The 21,499-nt window shown below is 42.4% G+C and overlaps 1 protein-coding gene across 1 annotated transcript in view; it reads right to left on the bottom strand.

The window, feature by feature from the left end:
• DBF4 (DBF4-CDC7 kinase regulatory subunit) overlaps positions 1 to 18,942 on the bottom strand; it is a 31,343-nt gene extending 12,401 nt beyond the window's left edge. The window contains exons 1-9 of the mRNA XM_089666296.1: positions 18,826 to 18,942; positions 9,403 to 9,463; positions 7,944 to 8,116; positions 5,578 to 5,772; positions 5,386 to 5,433; positions 2,250 to 2,319; positions 1,180 to 1,256; positions 872 to 905; positions 723 to 768 (exon numbers count right to left, since the gene is read on the bottom strand). Of these exons, the coding sequence (XP_089522422.1) occupies positions 723 to 768; positions 872 to 905; positions 1,180 to 1,256; positions 2,250 to 2,319; positions 5,386 to 5,433; positions 5,578 to 5,772; positions 7,944 to 8,116; positions 9,403 to 9,415 (656 nt within the window). The 5' untranslated portion in view covers positions 9,416 to 9,463; positions 18,826 to 18,942. The remainder of the gene's footprint in view (positions 1 to 722; positions 769 to 871; positions 906 to 1,179; positions 1,257 to 2,249; positions 2,320 to 5,385; positions 5,434 to 5,577; positions 5,773 to 7,943; positions 8,117 to 9,402; positions 9,464 to 18,825) is intronic.
• Positions 18,943 to 21,499: the final 2,557 nt, after the last annotated feature.

Below are 21,499 nucleotides of genomic sequence, written 5' to 3'. Positions count from 1 at the left end.
GAATCCACAGAAATACCTTCACTAAGCGAACCAGGGTGGTGGCCATCTGCCATAAGGGTATTTGGCTGCTGTTTTCTTACAGAGGGTACGGGTGAATATGTTCCCTGCTGAAAGATCTGAAGATCCAGAAAGGGAATAGTTAGCGAATCGACTGTATAGGTTACTCTAATGTTCCATTTATTGTCGTCAAGTTCAGCCAGGATAGCAACCAGCTCCTCCTTACCAGTCTAGATCATCAGCAGGTCGTCCAATGTACCCCAGCCAAGCAGCCGCATGGCTTAGGCACAGAGGCAACATGTACACCACTGCTGTCTTCCCTAGGCCTAAATGAAGGCAAGCATACGCAGGGGGCCCACATTAAAATCCCCCTTACCTGCTGATAGTTAACTAGAAACTGAAAAGTTGTCAAACAGTGCAAATTCTAGCAACTCATGCACAAACCCATTGTGCGCCCCAAAGTTATGGAATTTTGTTTCCAAAAAGTAGGAAAGCCAACAGCTGGAAATGCCCAGGAAAGGACATCACTCATACACCTACTACAGGGAATTCGTTGTTGGCTGCCACTGACAGCTGATCCTGGACCAGCTTCACAAAAGGCAAGTATAAAAATCTATACTTTAGAGGGTTAGATAGAGGATTAAAATGGGGTGGGAGTACGTTTAGCATTAGGTTATTAATGGAATTACACTTAAATAAGCAGACCCAGATTGTGTGTAACCTACCAGTCGATATCTTCCACCTTGATGTAGGGGCTCTTGAATTTCTGTGCTGAAAAAAAATAAAATAAATAAACACAACAAAATACAAACACCACCATTTTGTATCCAAATCTTAAACTGATATTAAACCATCCAAATTTGTTTTCACTAACCTCTTGGTTTTCTAGGTTTTCCAAGTGGTCTAATCTGTTATAAATATAAATGGGCAATTATTCAACACATAACAGCAAAAAATAAGAGCAATATTTCATGATATAGATATATATTTTTTTAAAAGGAACTGTAATTTCAAAATAAGCTAGACTGATTCAAGGGCATGGAATAATTTAATATATTTTTTTTTCTTGTATGCAAAACCTGCTTAAAAATTTAACACGATAAAAAAAAAAAAAAAAGGAATTTAAACAAAACTCAAATTCGCATACAGGTGTTAAAAACTAGCTTGTACAGAGTTATTTACCGCTGGTTTAGGAGCTGCTTTAGGTAGTTTTCCTTGTTGCAACAATCCCTTTTTCTGTTCTATATATATTTTTGCTTCTGTTAAATTCAAGGAAAAAGGAAGTGTATAAACATTTAATCCCAGATAACTGTATGTACACCTTACGTTAATACATTTGGAGAACATCTTAAAGCACACACAATCCTATTAGAAGCATAAGCGTATTCCATGCGGTCAGATTTTGGCAGCCTGTTGGATGCTGTACCTGTTCCTTCAGATTGTTTGAAAATGCCGGGATTGACGACTATGGGCCAAACTGCTTGTGCATCTTAGGAACACATCTTAAAGTGTTACAAAGCACAGAACCCTACTTTCACTATGTCTGGTCTCCTACAGTACACCAAACATGGAAAGGCAATTTTTAGTAAATATAAACTGCTAAATACTCTCATCAGCAGTTGGAGCAGTCTTGCAACTTCTCTCCAGCAGAGCACTGGTTAATGCTTGTAAGGGGAGTTTTCATTCTCACTGTCCTATGAGGTTGCAGGACTCCTGGGACGGACGGACAGACGGACACACACACCTACCTTCTCCCCCCCCCCCCCCCGAAAAAAAAAAAAAAAAACACAACAAACTCTAGCAATACACACTGAACTGAGCATGAGCAACTTGCCCCCAAGGCTCTGTGCCATCAGGAGATTAAAAATGGGGACAGTAGGAGGGGAGGGTCAAACACTTATTTTACACAATGCGGTGAATTAGCCCACTCAGCTTCCACAGTGAGTATAACAAGCATGCTTTACTACATATACAAACTGATTTTACTGTTGTAGGTCTAGTAACCCTTACAAAAAAAAAAAAAAAAAAAAAAAAAAAAAAAACTTTGTAGAACATATATCACCCCCTTACATTCATGCCATTTTGTTTTACTTGATGTGTGGCAACCTACTTTAATGATTGATCAGAAAGGTTTAGAAAGATGCATTAGCAAAACAGACACCATTGGCCTACCCTACACTTTATACTCTATTAGGTTAGCTTTGTTTCAAAACTTGCAAAGATTTTTAGCTGTGGTTTAATGTGTTTCTTACCATCCACATGCAAAATTCGGACTCCCCAGTTCCAGGCATTAGCCAATATACTGTTTTTTGGAAGAATTTCCTGTTAAATGTAGCAGACATTACAAAAATAAATGCACACCATTCATAATTGGTTATACTAGTATTCTGATGGCAAATAAAGGTTGATAAACTTTTCAGAAATGTTTACACAAATAGGCGCACCAAAACATAAACTGGATCTTCATACTGGAAAAACACAGCTTAAAAATATTTATTTTGATGCATGAATTCTGTGATTTTACATGTGTAGATGTGTAAACTCATTTGATCAGCTAGATTAATTTTAGCCACCAGAATCCAGTTATGCACGTTTATATGCATTTGTGCACCTATAAGCTCTCCAAATGCAGGTTTGAGATCTTTTTGCTCTAAAAAACAAATCTAAGCTATACAATGTGCAAGAGCATATTAGCTAAAATAGCTGGCTGCATTTGTAAAACTAAAAATGCTTCCAAAAGTAATTTTCTGCCTGTGTGCATGAAGCAACATCTATCAACTGTTTTATTTATTCAACACAAGTGTGCGGCTACTAATATCGCTGTATCAATTTATGCAGTGCATTCACATCAGTCCCTAACTCTCGAAGCGTACCATAGAAGGTCCCTAACTTACATTCATACATACTAGCGCCAATTTAGACATGGAGCCAATTAACCGACCAACATGTCTTTGGAGTGGGAGGAAAACTCGAGTACGCAGAAGAAACCCACGCAGGGAGAACATGCAAACGCCACGTAGGTAGTGCCGTGCTTAGGATTTGAACCAACGACCCTAGTTCTGCAAGATGGAAGTGCTAACCACTAAGCCAATGTGATCCCCCATGTAGGAGACCGTTCCTAAGCAGATAATAGAAGCCAAGTTGAGCTGGAAACACTCTTCTGATTCTACTACCATTATCTCCAAACCTAGTTCACTTACCAGATGCTGGGAAGCCCATATGCAGGTCAATTGCTGCTTAGATAGGAACAGTCTCCTGCAACTTTTGGTCGGAAAGCAGAGCAAAGAGTGGGGCAGATGGGAATGTTTGCAGAAATACCCTTCTCTGATGTGGTGTTTTAAAGTTTCAGAACTACACTCTTAAAGATAGAATTGCATCAGCCACTGTAGGCAATACAGACTGCATTTTGTCATTACACTACACTTTGCAGAAGGCCTAATATTTATATTCTTACTTTGTTCTCTCATGGGTTCAAAACTGGCAACTATTGCTAATGAAAGTACAGAGGAAGAACGCAATTATTGTACAGCAGACCAGCATTTAAAGCCAAATTGTTGTAAATGTCACTGTGGCGACCATCAGGATGATTTACCTCCAGTGCACATGTGCGCGAGTTACAGAATCACAGGTCAGCCAATTAAGATGGCCAAAGATGGAAGACCGAGTGAAAAAGGATAAGTTCACCTTTGGGACCATGCTACATGTTCCACTCCCCATACCTGTAACAGGTTACCACTGCTGGAGCCGCTGCCTGCTCTGCTGCATAGCATGACAGCTAGCGGGGGATCTTCTCCCCCTGCTATCTGTTACCATTTTAGAAAAAACGCGGCCATGCAATCTTCCGGATGCCAGGCTGCATCACTCATTCACAGAATTCTGTGAAGGCAAAAGTACAAATCCTGACAGCTGCAGTCCTCAACTACCAAGGAGCTATTGAGCACCATGGTAGTTCATCCTCTGTTCCTCAAAGAAAACTATCAATACCCAAAAGAAAAGTCACTTTCACCCTTGAAAGTACACACCATAAATCTTTTCTTAAAATACCTTTAACCAACACCTAATAGTCCTCACTGCAAATGTCCAAAATAAATCTTCAAACAAACAATCCACACAATATCAGTTTCAATTCGCCACTCCAGCTCCAGAGTACCTCAAAAAAAAAAAATCTAAACTAAATATAGTGTATTACCCTTATATTCTTTAAATATTTAATAAATGATGTGATTCATGCAAAAACCGATTCTCTCTCTCAAATGTGTCTATTACCCTTTACACTCCACTGATTGTTTTCTTCTCTACTCATGAGGAATTGGGGAGAGTGAAGGCATACCTGCAGGGCGGAAGCTGGTATTATAAACCCTGAAGTGCTGGTCTTTACTGGTTTATGCTGCAAGAGGGTAATTGCCTTGAATCCCACTATTGTGTGGCCCCACTGAATTTAAACACAATTTCACATGTTGTGGAGTTTGCTGTAATAACCTCACTAATGTGGGGAGTCATGGAATGCTCACTTGAATTTAATTACTTTTGATGTGTTGGAAATTCACAGAGTGCTGTGTGAATATATTCATTTATTTTTTCCCCGCACACGAATCACGTATCACTTATTAAATATTTAAAGAATATAAGGGTAATACACTATATTTAGTTAATTTTTTGAGGTACTCTGCATCCTCTGTTCCTGTCAGCGTGTATTTGCTTGCCTGTAGGGAGGTACGAGCACATACACTGAAAGGTCTGCAGGAGACCTGCAAGGCACCCCTGATCTGCGGATCGTGGGTGCAATGCCTTCTAGGCTCCTAGTGAAAAAAAATATAAATGTACATTTTTTTTACCTGAAAAAGATGTGCATTTATTATATTTTTTAAAAAGGTGAACTTATCCTAAGTGTCAAGTTGAATTCCACTTTAAGCAGTTGGGGGCTCCATGTTCTGGATTTTTACATTACACTGCTTGTTTGGATATTACTGAGGCACGAGACAAAGTGGATTTGAAATATCAATTTCTACCCTTTCAAGAGGTAATATTTTAACTGCATTACACTTACTACAACCGATAAAGTTTGTTAAAATGAGGATTCCTAACAAAAGCCTAACAACCATGGCAAATGTGTGGGAAGAAATGAGAAAGCTTCCACACAAGTTTTGAATAATGACAACAGCTTTGCAGTCGGTGAAAAATAATTTGAATCTATTATAGATGGAGCGGTCCCGTCTGACCAGTTAAGCACCCAGCATTCCACTTAATGGTCGATTCATGGATCTTCTGCACTCTAAACCTGTTGGAAGCATTTTTTCAAATGTTCTTTGACCGCCACCTATTAACTCTTTCAAGTGCTTGCAGAGTGAATCTAGAAATTAGCAATTCTTCAAATAAAAATGGACTCACCTGTTGCTTAATAACCTTTTTAAGTAAAGTCTTTCCACGGCTGACATCCTATAAAATAAATTTTAAAATTACACAATATTTAGAAAAGCCTTCAATTAACTGCCCAGTCAGCGGAGTTGACTTTTCAGGTTCTAAATGTGAATGTTTGTTGTGACTAAAATGTTATTAACCACCAAGAAATCTGTATCATACCTTTTCTGGCTTCTTACTGGTGGCTCCTTCCTGGATTCCTCCCCGACGACTTCCTGGCCGTGCTGTACTTCCTGTATTCGGAGCAGGCTCAGGACTTGACAGGGAACATGAATACTTTAAAGACTTTGAGCACTTTGCCTCCTTTTTACTTGTAATCAGATATCGAATTTCTTTGCTGAGAAAACCTTCAACAGTCTGAGGGATTTGGGAAAGGGGGAGAGGGGGAAGAAAAAAAAAAAAAAAAAAAAAAAAAAAAAAAAAAAAAAGGGGAAGGGTCAAAATCATAAGGCAGATTGATAAACGTATTTACTGCCACATACCTAAATCTCTAGCCCTGTGCCAATGTCAGCACTATCTAGTTTCTCTATGGACCTTCTATAAGCTTTAATGCACCCAGGGCCCTGGAGCTTAAAGAGCCAGTCACAGTTTATTCAGGGAAAAAGCAACGCCTCCTGTTTCATGTATTCTGTAAACTTAATGTAGGTCTCACAAGGCATGAGTGCTCTTCATGTGGCCGGCCAATATACAAACTAATACCTCATAATTTTGTTCCTTCAGCGAGAAAGCTATAAACTAGCAGCTGCAAAATAAAAAATGGTATAGGCAACCATAAGAAGCTGGTTTGCAAGCTTTGTGCATCAAAAAAAGAATTCCCCATTTTTGTTGGTATATTACTGTTAGAAAACAAAGGGCTACTTAAGTATGATCTGGTACTGAGCCCAGGTAACCAATAAAAAAGGCATTTTAATGCCTGCCAATTGCCCATATTCACCTAGCAGGCTAAACTCATCCATTTGTACTTCCTTTCCACCTCCCCACTCAGAGCCATGCCTCTTTTGATCCAGTGAGGCTTCAGGGTTTGGAAGAGTATGCTACCTCACCTATGTGACAGTGCTTAGGCCTAAATGGCAATTTCCAGGCCCAACACTTTGACAAGGGGGGGCAGTGCCCTCATCAACTCAGGAAAGATCTAACACCATAACTTACTCAGTCCTGCCCTGGAGAGGCAGTGTGGATAAGCGATAGCACCATCACTCTGTCCTTAACTACCTGCCGACTGCAGATAGCCGAATGACGGCTTCACTGCGGCCGGCCAGTTCTAAGTGGACGTCATATGACGTCCCCCCAGAACGCGCTCTCCTGCGCGCCCCAGGGGGCGCGCACCCGGCGATCTCCGTGATCGCTGTGTCCTACGGACACAGCTGATCACGTGATGTGGTAAAAGGCCAATCACAGCGGCCTTTTACCACCTGATCAGCGGTGTCCAATGACACGCTGATCAGAGGGAAATGCAAGTGCCGGTTCTCGGCTGCACTTTCCTCATGCTGTCAGATCGTGAGGAAAGTACTGCCGAGAACCGGCAGTTGTCAGAGCGGGGATCGGCACCGATCATCAGGGCACTGATGATCAGTGCCCTGATGATCGGTGCCCAGCAGTGCCACCCGCAAGTTCCGCCCACCTGTGCCCAGCAGTGCGCCCACTAGCTCCGCCCACCTCTGCCCAGCAGTGCGCCCACCAGTCAGTGCCACCAGTCAGTGCCACCTCATTAGTACTGCCTATCAGTGCCGCCTCATCAGCGCACATCAGTGAAGGAGAAAAAATGCCTGTTTGAAAAATTTTATAATAGAAACAAAAGAAACTTTTTTCAAATTTTTTGCACTTTTTTATTTATAGCACAAAAAAAGCGCCCAGAGGTGATTAAATACCACCAAAAGAAAGCTCTATTTGTGAGAAAAAAAATGATCAAAATTTCATATGGGTACAATGTTGCATGACCGTGCAATTGTCAAAGTGTGGCAGCGCTGAAAGCTGAAAATAGGCCTAGTAAATAAGGGGGTATAAGTGCCTGGTAGGCAAGTGGTTAATAGGCAGTCAACAGGGTCTCTAACTGGCTAAATGTTAGACATTCAGTATATGGGAAAATAGTTTTTTGTTTTTAAAACACACATGACAGTAACTATGGCTCTAAGACCACTTGCACACAGACATTTAACTGAGGATCTCTCGCAACAAGATCGTGAGAATAAGCCTGAGTAAAATGGTCTCTGAAGACCTTGCATAACTGCACATATGCGTAAAATTCTTTATTCCCAGTATTGCAATATACACGCACACTCAAACGTAAAATGTTCTATTTCTATTTTATGGCTATGTACTCATCGAAGTAAAACTGATCTTTACACAGCTGTGTGCATGGTTTCATAGACAACTATGCAATTGAAGGCTACATTCACATGGATGTAAACATTTTACTGAACTTAGAACACGTTTTTTTTCTACCACAAACGTTCCTGCGTAATATCAGAAAATACCTGCATAAACCGGTCCTGTTTTTTATTTTCTTCAAATATCTGCAGCAAACTTACCCCACCTAAGTCTTTAATATCCTTTTCTAACTTCTCAGATATGAGTTTTGAAGGGATATCCAAGTAGAAGACTCTCCCAGCCAAAGGTTTATCTGTGGGGCCCTTTCCTGGAGGTGGTTTCGCTGCCAGCCGATTTGGCTTCATTTTGACACCTCTCCCTTGTGTTCCCCCTTCTGTGTAAAGCAATGCACACACATTTACATAAATAAGTTAGCAGGCTAGGATTAGACATTCTACAAAGGTTCATTCACTGCAACTCACATTTACTCCTGCAAGGTCTACTTTCCAGCAGAAAATGCCACTGTACCCCTAATGTCTGTATGATCTACTCACAATTATAGTGGGTAAATATCCACTGCCTGGGTGCACACAGGAAGTTTTAAAAGCTGCTTTTAGCGTTTTTTTCCCCCCTGCCTCTAAACACCCCTCAATGCTAGCCTGTGTGTCCATACACAAAGGCATTTACAAGCAGGGACGTTTGAAGAAAAAACCCCACAAAGGCTAGTGTGTTCAGGAGAGGAGCGTTCCAGTCTCCTCAAACAAATAAATAGCAATCAGCAGCTACAGTATTTGTAGCTGCTGACTTTTAATATTATAGGTACTTATATAGCACCGTCAATTTACGCAGCGCTTTACATATATATTTTGTACATTCACATCAGTCCCTAACCCTCAAGAGGCGTACAATCTAAGGTCCCTAACTCACATTCATACATACACATAGTAGGGACACTTTAGACAAGAGCCAATTCACCTACCAGCATACCTGGAGAAAACCCACACAGACACAGGGAGAACATGCAAACTCCAGGCAGGAGGTGCCCTGGCTGGAATTCGAACCAACGACCCTAGTACTGCCAGGCGGAAGTGCTAACCATTTAGCCACTGTATAACAACATTTACCTTTCCAAGAATCCAGCGCCGTCCTAACCTGGTATGGTCCTTGCGGTCCCCAGCGCCAGAATGTTTACCAAGAAAAGCCGGCTGTGAGGCAGCTTCACACTGTACGAGAGAGCCGTACTGCACTTTGAACAGCCCCACAGTCTTCTGGGGCTTGTGATGTGTCCCAGAAGGAAAACTTCCGCTTGAATCACTTTGGCGATCTGACCAGAAGTGGGAGTGCGTACCTGTCAAAACCAGATACCCACTACCTCCACCTCCCCATAAAAGTGCCAATCATTAGAGAGGAGGGAGGTGGATGCAAACAAGTGGAACTTCCCCTTTTGGGTGAAGTTCCACTTTAAAGTACACTATACAGTTTTTTAGATGTACCATCAACTATGGTGTACGAGGGCGTGTCTGATTGGATACAAATTGGAAGTATTGTTTGGGTTTGTCCTCAGGTTTTGGTAAACTCAGACTGTACAATCCGAATGCATAGAGTATGGACAATTTAATAATGACAGACCACCATTTATTCTACAAAAGGACATTTTCTCCAACATGTAATTGCACTTACTGCTTCGCTGCATCTTGGATTGCAAGTTCACATTATTTGTTTTCGGTTCTGCGGGTGTTAACTATGAAAAAGAAAAAAATTCATTATGGTTGATTCACAAACACTGTACACACATTTGGCCAGAATCTATTCAAAACTAAAATGTAAATTATGGATTGCAGTAACTATTCTAAAAGTGTATTTAAAGTGGAACTAAAGTTCCACTGTAACTCACTGAGAAGACCTTTTATTGCAGAAAATACATGTGCTCTCTCTTCTGCAATAAACTACAACCATGTCCCTGATCACAGCGATCCCCGGAATGTAAGCTGAGCTGTGCACGCGCAGTCCAGCTTACACAGCGTGGCCTGATCCTGGATGATGGGATGACTAGCTCCTGCAAGTAACGTCATTCCACGCTGGTCAAGGAAGAGGCCCAAAAACCAGCACACAAGATGCTGGCACCAGCGGGGCCACTAGAAAGATTGAGTATCTCTGCCTTTTGTCCTGCTTTAAGGTGAAAGTAAACTTTGTTGATAAGGTGAATCTTTTGCCACATACTACAAATATGGACAGAGCATACCTAGCGCCTTCTGTGCTGTCCTTTAGCAAATGAGAGATCTAGGAAGCTGCTGCTAGTACACCTCCAACATCTCTGCCGTCAGGCCAGATCTCGTGGTGATCCCCTTCTACCATCGGGCGGCCACTGATGATGCAACTCCTACATATGTGCACAGAAGTTACGCTGCCCCATTCCTGGCATCTGTAAGAGCTGAAAGTGTACACTGCATGGAACATGCTCCATACAGTATACACAGAAAAATAGCTGGTGTAAAAAGTTTTGGCAGAATAGACTTTCCATGGGGCATTCTGCCTCAAAGCTTTACCATCTAGCAATTTTTAGAGCTTAATTTTGCTGTAAACTGTAAAAAAAAAAAAATATATGTTGCAGCTTACCAGTCCTTAGATGTGGGGTGTGCAGTGCTTTTTTTGGGTTGGTTTCCACCTACTCACATCACGTTAGAGTGCCCTGTAGGACTCTAGGTGTACCACTTTCTACACATTACCCATATCATATTTGATTAGTTTAGGAAGGGGAAGGTGTCCTGTAGTACCACCTGGTTTTTGTGATCTAGCGATCAGAACCCTTCCTAAAGTGTATTGCAGGTTTACACAAGCTCTGCAATGCATAATAGCGCATCACCACACACTGCAATGTGGTGTATAGCACCTCTGCTGACAAGGGGCATTAGAATGCCATTCAAAATGAATTGTGCTGCATCGAACTACTGCAAGTAGCATGTGGTGTCGCCCACTGATATCATGGCATGATAAATGATCATGTTCCCACAACACAATACACACAGGGCCTTGCCTTTATTTTTCTTTTACATATACTGTATCTATGGAGAAGCAGCATGGTCACGCTAGGGCACGAAAATGTGTTAGGACAACAGAATACCTCATTCTTGATAACACAGGCGTAAGGTGTACCGTAGTCCAAAGAGAAAGCCAAGTACAATGCTACCTGATAACAGTCAGCAGAGAGCACAGAACGTTATTAGCTCAATAGATTTCAGTCTGGATATAAAACATTAATAGCTAATTTAATAGACCAAAGGAACAAAACACAATTTCATTGTTAGGGGTGTATAAACACGAACCCCTTCACAACGCCCGTATGTAAATATCCAGCCCCACTGGACTGGGCTTTTTTCTGTGGGGCCACATTTGCATACCTGTGTCTCAGATCCCAGGGTCAGTCATTGTAAATCCCACCTGGGGAGAGGGTACCTGCTCTATTCTTCGATCACAAGCGGAAGTTGTCCCCTCCCCCTCCCTGTAGTCTTCTGGGACACGTGACAGGTCCCAGAAGACTACGGTGCCATTTACAAAGCGCAGCGCTCCTCGCTCATGCGCAGTGGGTACCTGACTGTGAATCCAAAAGCTGTCACAACTGGGTGCTCACACTGAAGATGCCGGCGCCAGAGAGAAGGCCGGTGAAACCAGTGGTGGTGAGGACACCGCTGGACTGAGGGACAGGTAAGTGGCCGTATTGTAAAAGTCAGCAGCTACAGTGTTTGTAGCTGCTGACTTTCTTCAACTGGAACTCCACTTTAAGCTTTTAGATTTATTTTACCCTTAGCAAAGAAGTTAAGGAGCATATTAAATGTGACAGTCAATGCAGATGAAAATCACTAATTAAGACACACTAAGACACAGGCACCAGGTTAAATACACATGCAATGACCATTTGGTGAATTTCCCACTTTCGGTTTTAGAAATAAGAAAAAAAAAAAGTTGCAGAGCCTCTTTAAGGCACCCCAATGTTCTGCAGTTCCTGTATGTGCAAATGTGTGCCAACTAGGGGTGCACCGAAATTTCAGCAGCCGAAACATGTCAGCCAAAAATAGCCCTATTAGAATGTTGCCAATAGGAACATTTTAGCCGATACAGGTGCTGATACTGTACAGCATATGTGGGGGGTGGGGGGTGTCAGAGAATGGAAGGAGGGGAGCAGTATATACTGTGACTGGCTGCCTATGTCAGTGCCAGTTTTTTTTTTCTTCACTATAGCTCCGAGAATGAGCTGTCACTTTCCCTGGAAGTAAAGGAAAGAAAGGTGCAGGGTCACTGGGTAATGTCACTGGGTGACCCCGCCCCTTTGTTTTCCTTTAGTCCTCTGAGAGTGACAGCTCCTTCTCTGAGCTATGATAAAGAAAAAAGCTGGCAATAGCATTTAAAAACAAATCCATTTAAATGTAATTACCAGCTTTTTTTTCCTTTACTATAACTCAGAGAAGGAGCTGTCACTCTCAGAGGACTAAAGGAAAACAAAGGGGCGGGGTCACCCAGTGACATTACCCAGTGACCCCACCCCTTAGTTTCCTTTAGCACCATGGAAAATGACCCCTCATTCTCTGAGCTATAGTGAAGAAAAAAAAAAAAAAGCCAGAAATTACATTTAAAAACCAGCACTGACAGTGACACCCAGTGAGGGAGCCTCTCTGTATACACTGCTCTTACTGTATACATTGCTCCTCTCCTGCCCCCCTGCTTGCACACACTGCCCCCCATCCTGTCCCCCCTACAAAGAGGACCTGTCACTTATATGCTATCACATAGGGGACTATTGGCTCCTATGTGACAAAATCATAAGTTAAAAAAATTAAAAATCTACATTAAAGTAGCAAAAAAAAAAAAATGGAGCCTACCCACCCCCACATACACAGACATGTCGGTTCAGTTTTCAGCCATGTGCATTCTAAATTTTCTGTATCGGTTTTGGCACCAGAATTCTCATTTCGGTGCACCACTAGTGCTGGGAATTTTTCTCTTGTTTGACATGCATCACCCTTCCATGTGCTCCTTGCTATGAAGGCTAATTGTCATTTTTTTGTACTGTGGATATGCTGGCGAGAGGGTGCACTGGACACCCTGGCTGCCATTGTGCTATGTGCTGGGGGTACCCTTGTACCTTTAAGGCGGGGTGAGCTCCCTCAGGCTCACTTCCCCTCGGTCTATCCATTCATACATGTGCTTCTATGGAGGCTCTCAAAATTTAGAGTTAGGAACTGCAGAATATTGGGGTGCAGTGAAGAGGCTCTGCAGCTTACGCATGTATTTGCAAATATGTGCCAACTAAACCGGTTTTTAATGCATACTGACAGGAAAATTCGGTTTGTTCGCAAGCTGGTCAGTAAAATGAGCTGGGAATTTCTCTTATTGTTTGACATGATTTGCCCTTTCATGGGCTCCTTGCTGTGAAGGTCAGTTATAGATTGTGGCAATGGCCATGTGTTGTACGGGTTTAGAAATATACCCTAAGTGACAATTACTTTGCCATTCACTTTATAGAGACTGCCACCTTTCCAAGCAGAGCAGTCACAGTGTATTTGCAAAGACCCCCCCGTCGCCAACTACTATTAGGCTTCACGCACACAGGAGTTCTAGTCAAATGCAGTGTTTTCCATTAAACTGCATTCAAGTTGAAAATACAGTGTTTAACCTACTGCACCTGTCATTCAAAAGTACCTTAAGAAAACAAGATCCATCCAAAGACACAGTGCAACATAAACTAACAGCAGCCTCTGAACGGCCTTGTGTACCACTCAATTATGGTCAATAGGATTTTGCTGATCTGCATTGCAAAAACCTAGGTAAACAATGCCAGTCGCCACCAAACCTTACCAGTGATCCCCGCCATTCCTAAAGTTGGCTGTAGACATCTGTCTTTGCTACCGCAATGAATCCCTCCTTGCCATGTTATTGTATTCTAACATGTGGTACCACCAGCTGTCAGAATATCCAAACAGTGGATGCATCGGATTGGATGCAGGCAGTTTTCAGTGAGCAAGTTTCCCAAAGGCTCCTTTGACAAAAAGTTGACTGGCAGCCATGCCATACACTGCTAAAACTGCGACTGAGCCAGCAGGAACTGACAGACATTTGAACAGTGTATGGCCAGCTCTATACTGTCACAGCTAGCAATAAAATCCCTAGTGTTTGATGGCTACAAGGAGCAGCGACACCACTCCTTATGTCAACTTGACAGTGCTCAGGCCTAGCTATTGGCTGCTAGCCCCAAACACTGTCAGAGGAGGGGGGATGGGGTCACATGTCAAAAAACAAAAAAAAACAAAAACAAAAAAAAAAAAAAACACAAAAAGTGTGTTAAAGCAGATCTTCATCCTGAAAACTTTCCTCCTCTCCAACCCTCCCCTACTTAAAATTTCTCTTTGTTTGCTTACTTTTATTCTCCTAGTGTACAGCTTTCAGCCCACCTTCTATGCTTCTGTGATATATCTCCTAGATTGTAAGCTCAAAAGAGTAGGGCCCTCTAACCCCTCGTGTGCTGTTTGTTGTTGCTCTACTGTTTTATGTATTGTCCCCCCTCTATTGTACAGCACTGAGCAAACCCTTTGGCGCTATATAAACTCAATGTAATAATATGCAACAAGCACGTCACATCCCAGGAGGCATAATCTTCTATTCATAAAAGGGGGGGCTAGCAGTGCATCATCAAAAGACAGCTGCCTGACACCAGAAGAGACAGCAGCCTCCCTTTGAAATCTCAAAAGAAAATGGTGGCATGGGACCCAAACAGTGGCAGCAGAGAGGTGGATCTCAGCAGAACAATGCTGGATCTGCTGGGTGAGTCCAGAGGTTTTTTTTCGGTTTTTTTTTTTTTTATAGTGAAGTGACTACTTTTGAGAGAAATAGAAACAAAGTAATGCAGGCATTAACCACTTGTCCTCCAAAGGATTTACCCCCCTTCCTGACCAGGCCATTTTTGCAATATAGCACTACGTTACCTTGACAATTGCGCGGTCATGCAACGTTGTACATAAATACAATTTAGGTCTTCCCTTTTCCCCCAGAAATAGAGCTTTCTGGTAGTATTTGATCACCTGTGCAGTTTTTATTTTTTGTGCTATAAAATAAGGACCCACAATTTTGGAAACATTATTTGCTATAAAACAAATCCAATAAAAAAAAAAAAACTTCATAAATATAGGCCAAAATGATTTTTGCTACTACATGCCAATATGTGTAAATTGATTGGGTTACATGAAAGTTATAACGCCTACAAACGCCGGTATATATACTGGGATTTTTTTTTTTTTTTTTTTTACTACTAATGGCGGCGATCAGCAACTTATTGCAGGACTGCGGCAGGCATTTTGACACTGAGGGGAGCTGACTGTCACTGATATCCCCAGTGACACTAATATGGTGATCAGTGCTAATAAAAAGCACTGACATTGCACCAATGACACTTGGCAGGAAGGGGTTAACATCTGGGGCAAAGGTGTGTGTTGTGTTTTACTATGTACACAAGCAGCTTTGTATTGCTCTACTTTGCAGAGCAATACAAATCAGCCTATTCCTGTTGACAGGAGAGATCTATGTCGTTTACACACAGCCCTTTCCCCTGTCAGCCCCACTGATGATCACCGAGTCCTGGCATCCGGGACCTAGTGATTGACATGCCGATGATCCAATAGCGGTGTGGGTAGGGAGCATGTGCGCCCCCTACCCAGCAACGCAAAATCACACACATGATTTTGTGCATCCCAGCCGCCCTGTAGCAGTATTTCTGCTATAGGGTGGTCGGGAAGCGGTTAAAGCGATAGTAAACTACAAAATAAAAACAATTCCTCTGCTGCAAGATAAGGGCATGTCCTAGTATGCATCACATACTAGCACATTATTGAAAACTTACCAGAAAACGAAGCCCTCCAGCGGTACACTCTCACCACTGAAAGGTCTTACACCTTCACCCTGTCTTCCTTCCGGGTTTGTGGGCTCGGCACATATGAATGGCTGAGCCACGATGATGTCACTAGCACGGTACAAATTCTCTCAATGGCAACATCACTGGCTGTAGATAAAGTAAATATCTCCTAAATGGTGCGCATTTAGGAGACATTTACTGTACCTACAGGTAAGCCTTGTTATAGGCTTCACTTTAGTTACAAGATGAACAAGCGGACTTTACTACGGCTTTAAACCCGAAACCAAAAATGGAATATAGTGCAGCTTATCAATCAGTGGTGGCTGCATTAGCTTTTTTTTTCTTTAAGCTTTTAGCCTTTTGTTTTCACCTGGTGATCTAGCCAGTAACACCCCCTGTATTAGAATGCCCCCCACTCTGGGTGAAGTACAGGGGGCACCTGCATTGTCAGTCTGGGGGTATGGGGTGTTAAAATATACTAGCAGATTTAACTATACTAACAAATGAAAGCCAAACCTCAGCTCACACTGCAGTTACAGCAACCTTTTTTCCCTTTTGGGATAAAGGATTTACATAAATAAAAGCTAATCATTGTATGCACCCAGTCAGTCAGGGTTAACACTAGGATTTGCACAGGAAGCACACTCTAATCCTGTGCAATGCATATGTGATTCAGTGCCATGCAATTTAGGCCTGTTCATTTTGAATGGGCTCAAATCACTCTAAAGTAGCACACATACTTTTGGAAGCGAGCTGCACCCAGATTGCAGGGTAGTTTTATACCATGAGATCTGGTGCAGGTAAACGCACTGCATTTGTAATCTGCATTTGGAGTGTCAACATTACACTGACACCCACTGCTGATTGCAAGGGCAGTACATTTTGAACGCAGAGTGGGAAATGCACACGGATTGTGGGTTCCCACACAGTGTTCTAGTGTGAGCAAGGGTTCAATGGTAAATGGTTTGTCTTATCTCTCTAACAGAGGCATCAGAATAGCTTGTTCTGTTGAAAATCAGACTTACTGGCTGGATCACCAAAAAAAAAAAAAAAAAAAAAAAAAATCTAACACAGCCATCACTTCTAAGAATTGGCAAGCTGCAATATATCAAATGTTTGCTTTCGAGTTTAATAGATGCCCCCCATGTCTCTCCATGTGATGGGACTCAGATAGGTAGGCATTCTGCAGCCATGAGCCTCCAGTGGAATCACATGACAGATGCCATGACAGCAAATATCCGATAATACACTGCTCAAAACAATTAAAGGAAAACTTTTTAATCAGAATCTAGCCTCAAGTCAATGAAACTCCTGGGATATTGATCTGGTCAGGTAAGTTGCAGAGGGGGTTGTTAATCAGTTTCAGCTGCTCTGGTGTTAATGAAATTAACAGGTGCACTAGATGGGCAACAATGAGACAACCCCCAACACAGGAATGGTTTTACAGGGGGGAGGCCACTGACATTTTTTTTCACTACTCATCTTTTCTGTTTTTCACTAGTTTTGCATTTGGCTAGGGTCAGTGTCACTACTGGTAGCATGAGGCCATACCTGGACCCTACAGAGGTTGCACAAGCAGTCCAACTCCTCCAGGATGGCACATCAGTACGTGTCCTTGCAAGAAGGTTTGCTGTGTCTCCCAGCACAGTCTCAAGAGCATGGAGGAGATTCCAGGAGACAGGCAGTTACTCTAGGAGAGCTGGACAGGGCTGTAGAAGGTCCTTAACCCATCAGCAGGACCGGTATCTGCTCCTTTGTGCAAAGAGGAACAGGATGAGCACTGCCAGAGCCCTACAAAATGACCTCCAGCAGGCCACTGGTGTGAATGTCTCTGACCAAACAATCAGAAACAGACTTCATGAGGGTGGCCTGAGGGTCAAATATCCTCTATTGGGCCCTGCGCTCACTGCCCGGCACCACAGAACTCGATTGACATTTACCATTGAACACCGGAATTGGCAGGTCTGCCACTGGCACCCTGTGCTTTTCACAGATGACAGCAGGTTCACCCTGAGCACATGTGACAGACATGAAAGGGTCTGGAGAAGCCGTGGAGAACGTTATGCTGCCTGTAACATGGTTCAGCATGACTGTTTTGGTGGTGGGTCAGTGATGGTCTGGGGAGGCATCTCCATGGAGGGACACACAGACCTCTACAGGCTAGACAATGGCTCCCTGACTGCCATTTGGTATCAGGATGAAATCCTTGGACCCATTGTCAGACCCTATGCTGGTGCATGACAATGCCCGGTCTCATGTGGGGGCGAGTATGCAGGCAGTTCCTGGAGGATGAAGGAAATGATACCATTGAATGGCCCCCACGCTCGCCTGACCTAAATCCAATAGAACACCTCTGGGATATCATGTGTCGATCCATCTGACGCCACCAGGTTGCACCTCAGACTGTCCAGGAGCTCTGTGATGCCCAGATGGTCCAGATCTGGGAGGAAATCCCAGGACACCATCCTTCGTCTCATTAGGAGCATGCCCCGACGTTGTCAGACATGCATACAAGGACGTGGGGGCCATACAAACTACTGCGGACCATTCTGTGTTGCTGCAATGAAATTTCAGCAAAATGGACTAGACTGCATCACTTTTTCACTTTGATTTTTGGGGTGTCTTTGAATTCAGTCCTCTGTAGGTTGATCTTCATTTCCATCAAACGATGGGGCATCCTTATGTTCCCAACACATCACCCCGTCCATATCAGTATAGATATCCAGCAGGAGAGGTCTCCCCATTGAGATTTAATATGTTTTCAAAGTATTCCTTTCATTTTTTTGAGCGGTGTACAGAATGCAGAGGACGGGATACTCAACCATTCCTCCATGTATCAGGGATGCTGCAACCCTCCACAGGGAGCCTGACTCCAGGACAGCCAATCACCTTCCTAATTAGGCATCTAAGTGACTGTAAACAAAGCAGGTCACAGGAGGGTCCTCCGTTGCCATGGCAACTACATCCCAGTCTACAGGAAGAAGGAGATGGGAGTGTGTTGTCCCCTCCAGAGCCCCCTGTATCAACACAGCAGCCTGCTGAGGTTTCCCTGACGTGGTGCACTACAAGTTCCAGCATGCTCTGCCAGCCTATGTGTTGAATAGCGCAGGGTAGTAGGGCATGCTTGCTGACACCTGTAGCCCGGCCACAATGAGGGCCACCCTGTCCAGGGATAGGCCCACTCCTCCCCCGGTGCTCCGACTCACCAGCCACCCGCTCAGACCCGCCTTTCCCCGGCTTTCCGTCACTTCCCGGCGCTTCGCCACTTCTCCGCGTCCACCAGTCACCCCGAGGTTTGATTTCCCGCCTTCTTCCTGACAGACCCCGCCCACCCAACCAGCCCGAGAACCTCAGCCAAGCGTCCGCCGCCGCAGATTCCACACAGATCCCTAACAGCCGGAGAATGGATCAAATATATAGCGATTCCATCCGCAGATTCCACACAGATCCCTGACACCTGGAGAATGGATCAAATATATAGAAATTATATCCGCAGATTCCACACAGATCCCTGACACCCAGATAACACATAAAATAGAAAAATACTATTTATACAAATGATTCATATATCTCTCTGTCAGTGCCCTGGCTCTCTGTGAAAACTTTACATATAAAATATTTTATTTGTTACGTTGGTTTAATATATATACATACACTATATTGCCAAAAGTATTGGGCCCGCCTTCCAAATCATGTGATTCAGATGTTCCAATCACCTCCATGGCCACATTTACCTAACTTCCTGATCAGCCCATTTTTTGTGATACAGCACTGCGTTACTTTAACTGACAATTGCGCAGCCATGGAATGCCGTACATAAATTAAATTTACATCATTTTTCCCCCCACAAATAGAGCTTTTTTTTGTTGGTATTTGATCGCCTGTGCATTTTTTATTTTCCCATAAATAAAAAAAGACCGACAATTTTGAAAAAAAATATATACATTTTTTACTTTTTGCTATAAAACATATCCAGTAAAAAAATTTAAAAATCAAATTCATCATATATTTAGGCCAAAATGTATTCTGCTACATGTCTTTCTAAAAAAAAAAATCCCAATACGTGCAAATTAATTGGTTTATGTGAAAGTTATAGCGTCTACAAATGGAGATACATATACTGGAATTTGTATTTTTATTTATTTTTTTACAAGTAATGGTGGCGATCAGCGACTTATTGTGGGACTGGAAGACTGCGGTGGGCATTCTGACACTGGGGGGAATTGACTAACTGCCACTTACATCCCCAACGACGCTAATATAGTGATCAGTGCTAATGAAATGCACTGACACTGTACTAATGACACTGGGCAGGAAGGGGTTCATCTGGGGCAATCAAGGGGTTAACTGTGTGCTATTTTACTATGTGTGCTGTGTGTGTTTTACTAGGGAAAACATGCTGCTTTGTATTGCTTTGCTGTGCAGAGCAATATAAAGCAGCATGTTTGTGCTGACAGGGAAGAGATCTGTGTTGTTTACACACAGACCTCTCCCCTGTCAGCTCTGCGGACAATCACCAAGTCCTGGGACCTGGGACCCAGTGATTGACATGCTGAGGAGCCAATAGCAGTGGGTAGGGAGCCTGCGCATGCACGTGCCCCTGCCCGGAAATGCAAATCACATATATCTATACATGATTTTGCGAATCCCTGCCGCCCTATAGCAGCACTTCTGCTATAGGGTGGTTGGGAAGCGGTTAGTTACACAGATTGTGAGGCCAATTTAATGCAGATAAGACACTAAGGGGTCAATTCACTAAGAGATAAATACTGCATGAATTTTTGAGTTAAAATGACTAATGCGGCATTTATTTCAAAAATAGTCAATTCACTAAAAAAATGCGTTATTTATCGAATGCGTTAAATATTGATGTTTTGCAATATTTGGCACTTAAATTTTGCCTTATTTTTGGTGTTTTTCACAAGTTTTTTTGCAGGCTAATATTGCACCAGAAGGCACACAGCAATACTGTGAAACTATGAAAACATTGTAGTGCGCTTTCATTCACAAAAATGATCTCCCTCTGATGAAATGTTACAATTTATTTTCATTCCTGAGCTCAGAGAACATTTTCACACTGATACAGTGTATACTTTTCACTTTCTGGCCAGTGCAGAGTTCCTATAATTGTTATTTTGTACTTTTGTAAATAGCCAGCAAACACCAGGTGATAAATAGTGAATGTTTTTTTTTAAAGTGGTAATAAATTCACTTAGGGGTCAGTTCACTAAAGGTTACTGCATGTGATATGAAGGTCACATGACTGATTTTTCAGAAATATCACATGCGATAATAAAAGTCAGTTCATCAAAGTAAAATATCAAATGTGAGGTAAATACTGCACATTTATTAAAATAGTGAGATAAATACCGCAAAAAAAACAGGAGATAAATTATTAAAGTAATTTGCCCTCCAGAAGATTTACCCCCCTTCCTGACCAGGCCATTTTTTGCTATACAGCGCTGCATTACTTTAACTGACAATTGTGCGGTCATGCAATGCTGTACGCTTTTTTTCTCACAAATAGAGCTTTCTTTCGGTGGTATTTGATCACCTGTGTGGTTTTTTTTTTTTTGCACAATGACTAAAAAAAGACCAACAATTGAGAAAAAAAGATATAATTTCAACTTATTGCTAGAAAACATCCAGTGAAAAAATGTTAAAAATCTAATTTCCTCATAAATTTAGGCCAAAATGTATTCTGCTACATGTCTTTGCTAAAAAAAACCCTAATACATGGAAATTAATTGATTTAGGTGAAAGTTATAGCATCTACAAATGGCGGCATATGTACTGGAATTTTATCTTACATTTTTTTTATGCCAGTAATGGTGGCAATCAGCAACTTATAGTGCAGCACAGTGGCTAAATGGTTAGCAC

Source organism: Staurois parvus, unplaced genomic scaffold, assembly GCF_062004578.1.
Source record: "Staurois parvus isolate SC_StPar_1 unplaced genomic scaffold, SC_StPar_1.0 ptg000051l, whole genome shotgun sequence".
NCBI classification, from domain to species: Eukaryota; Metazoa; Chordata; class Amphibia; order Anura; family Ranidae; genus Staurois; species Staurois parvus.
The sequence above is the reverse complement of the archived record's forward strand: the minus strand, read 5'-3'. Positions and strand labels throughout refer to the sequence as shown.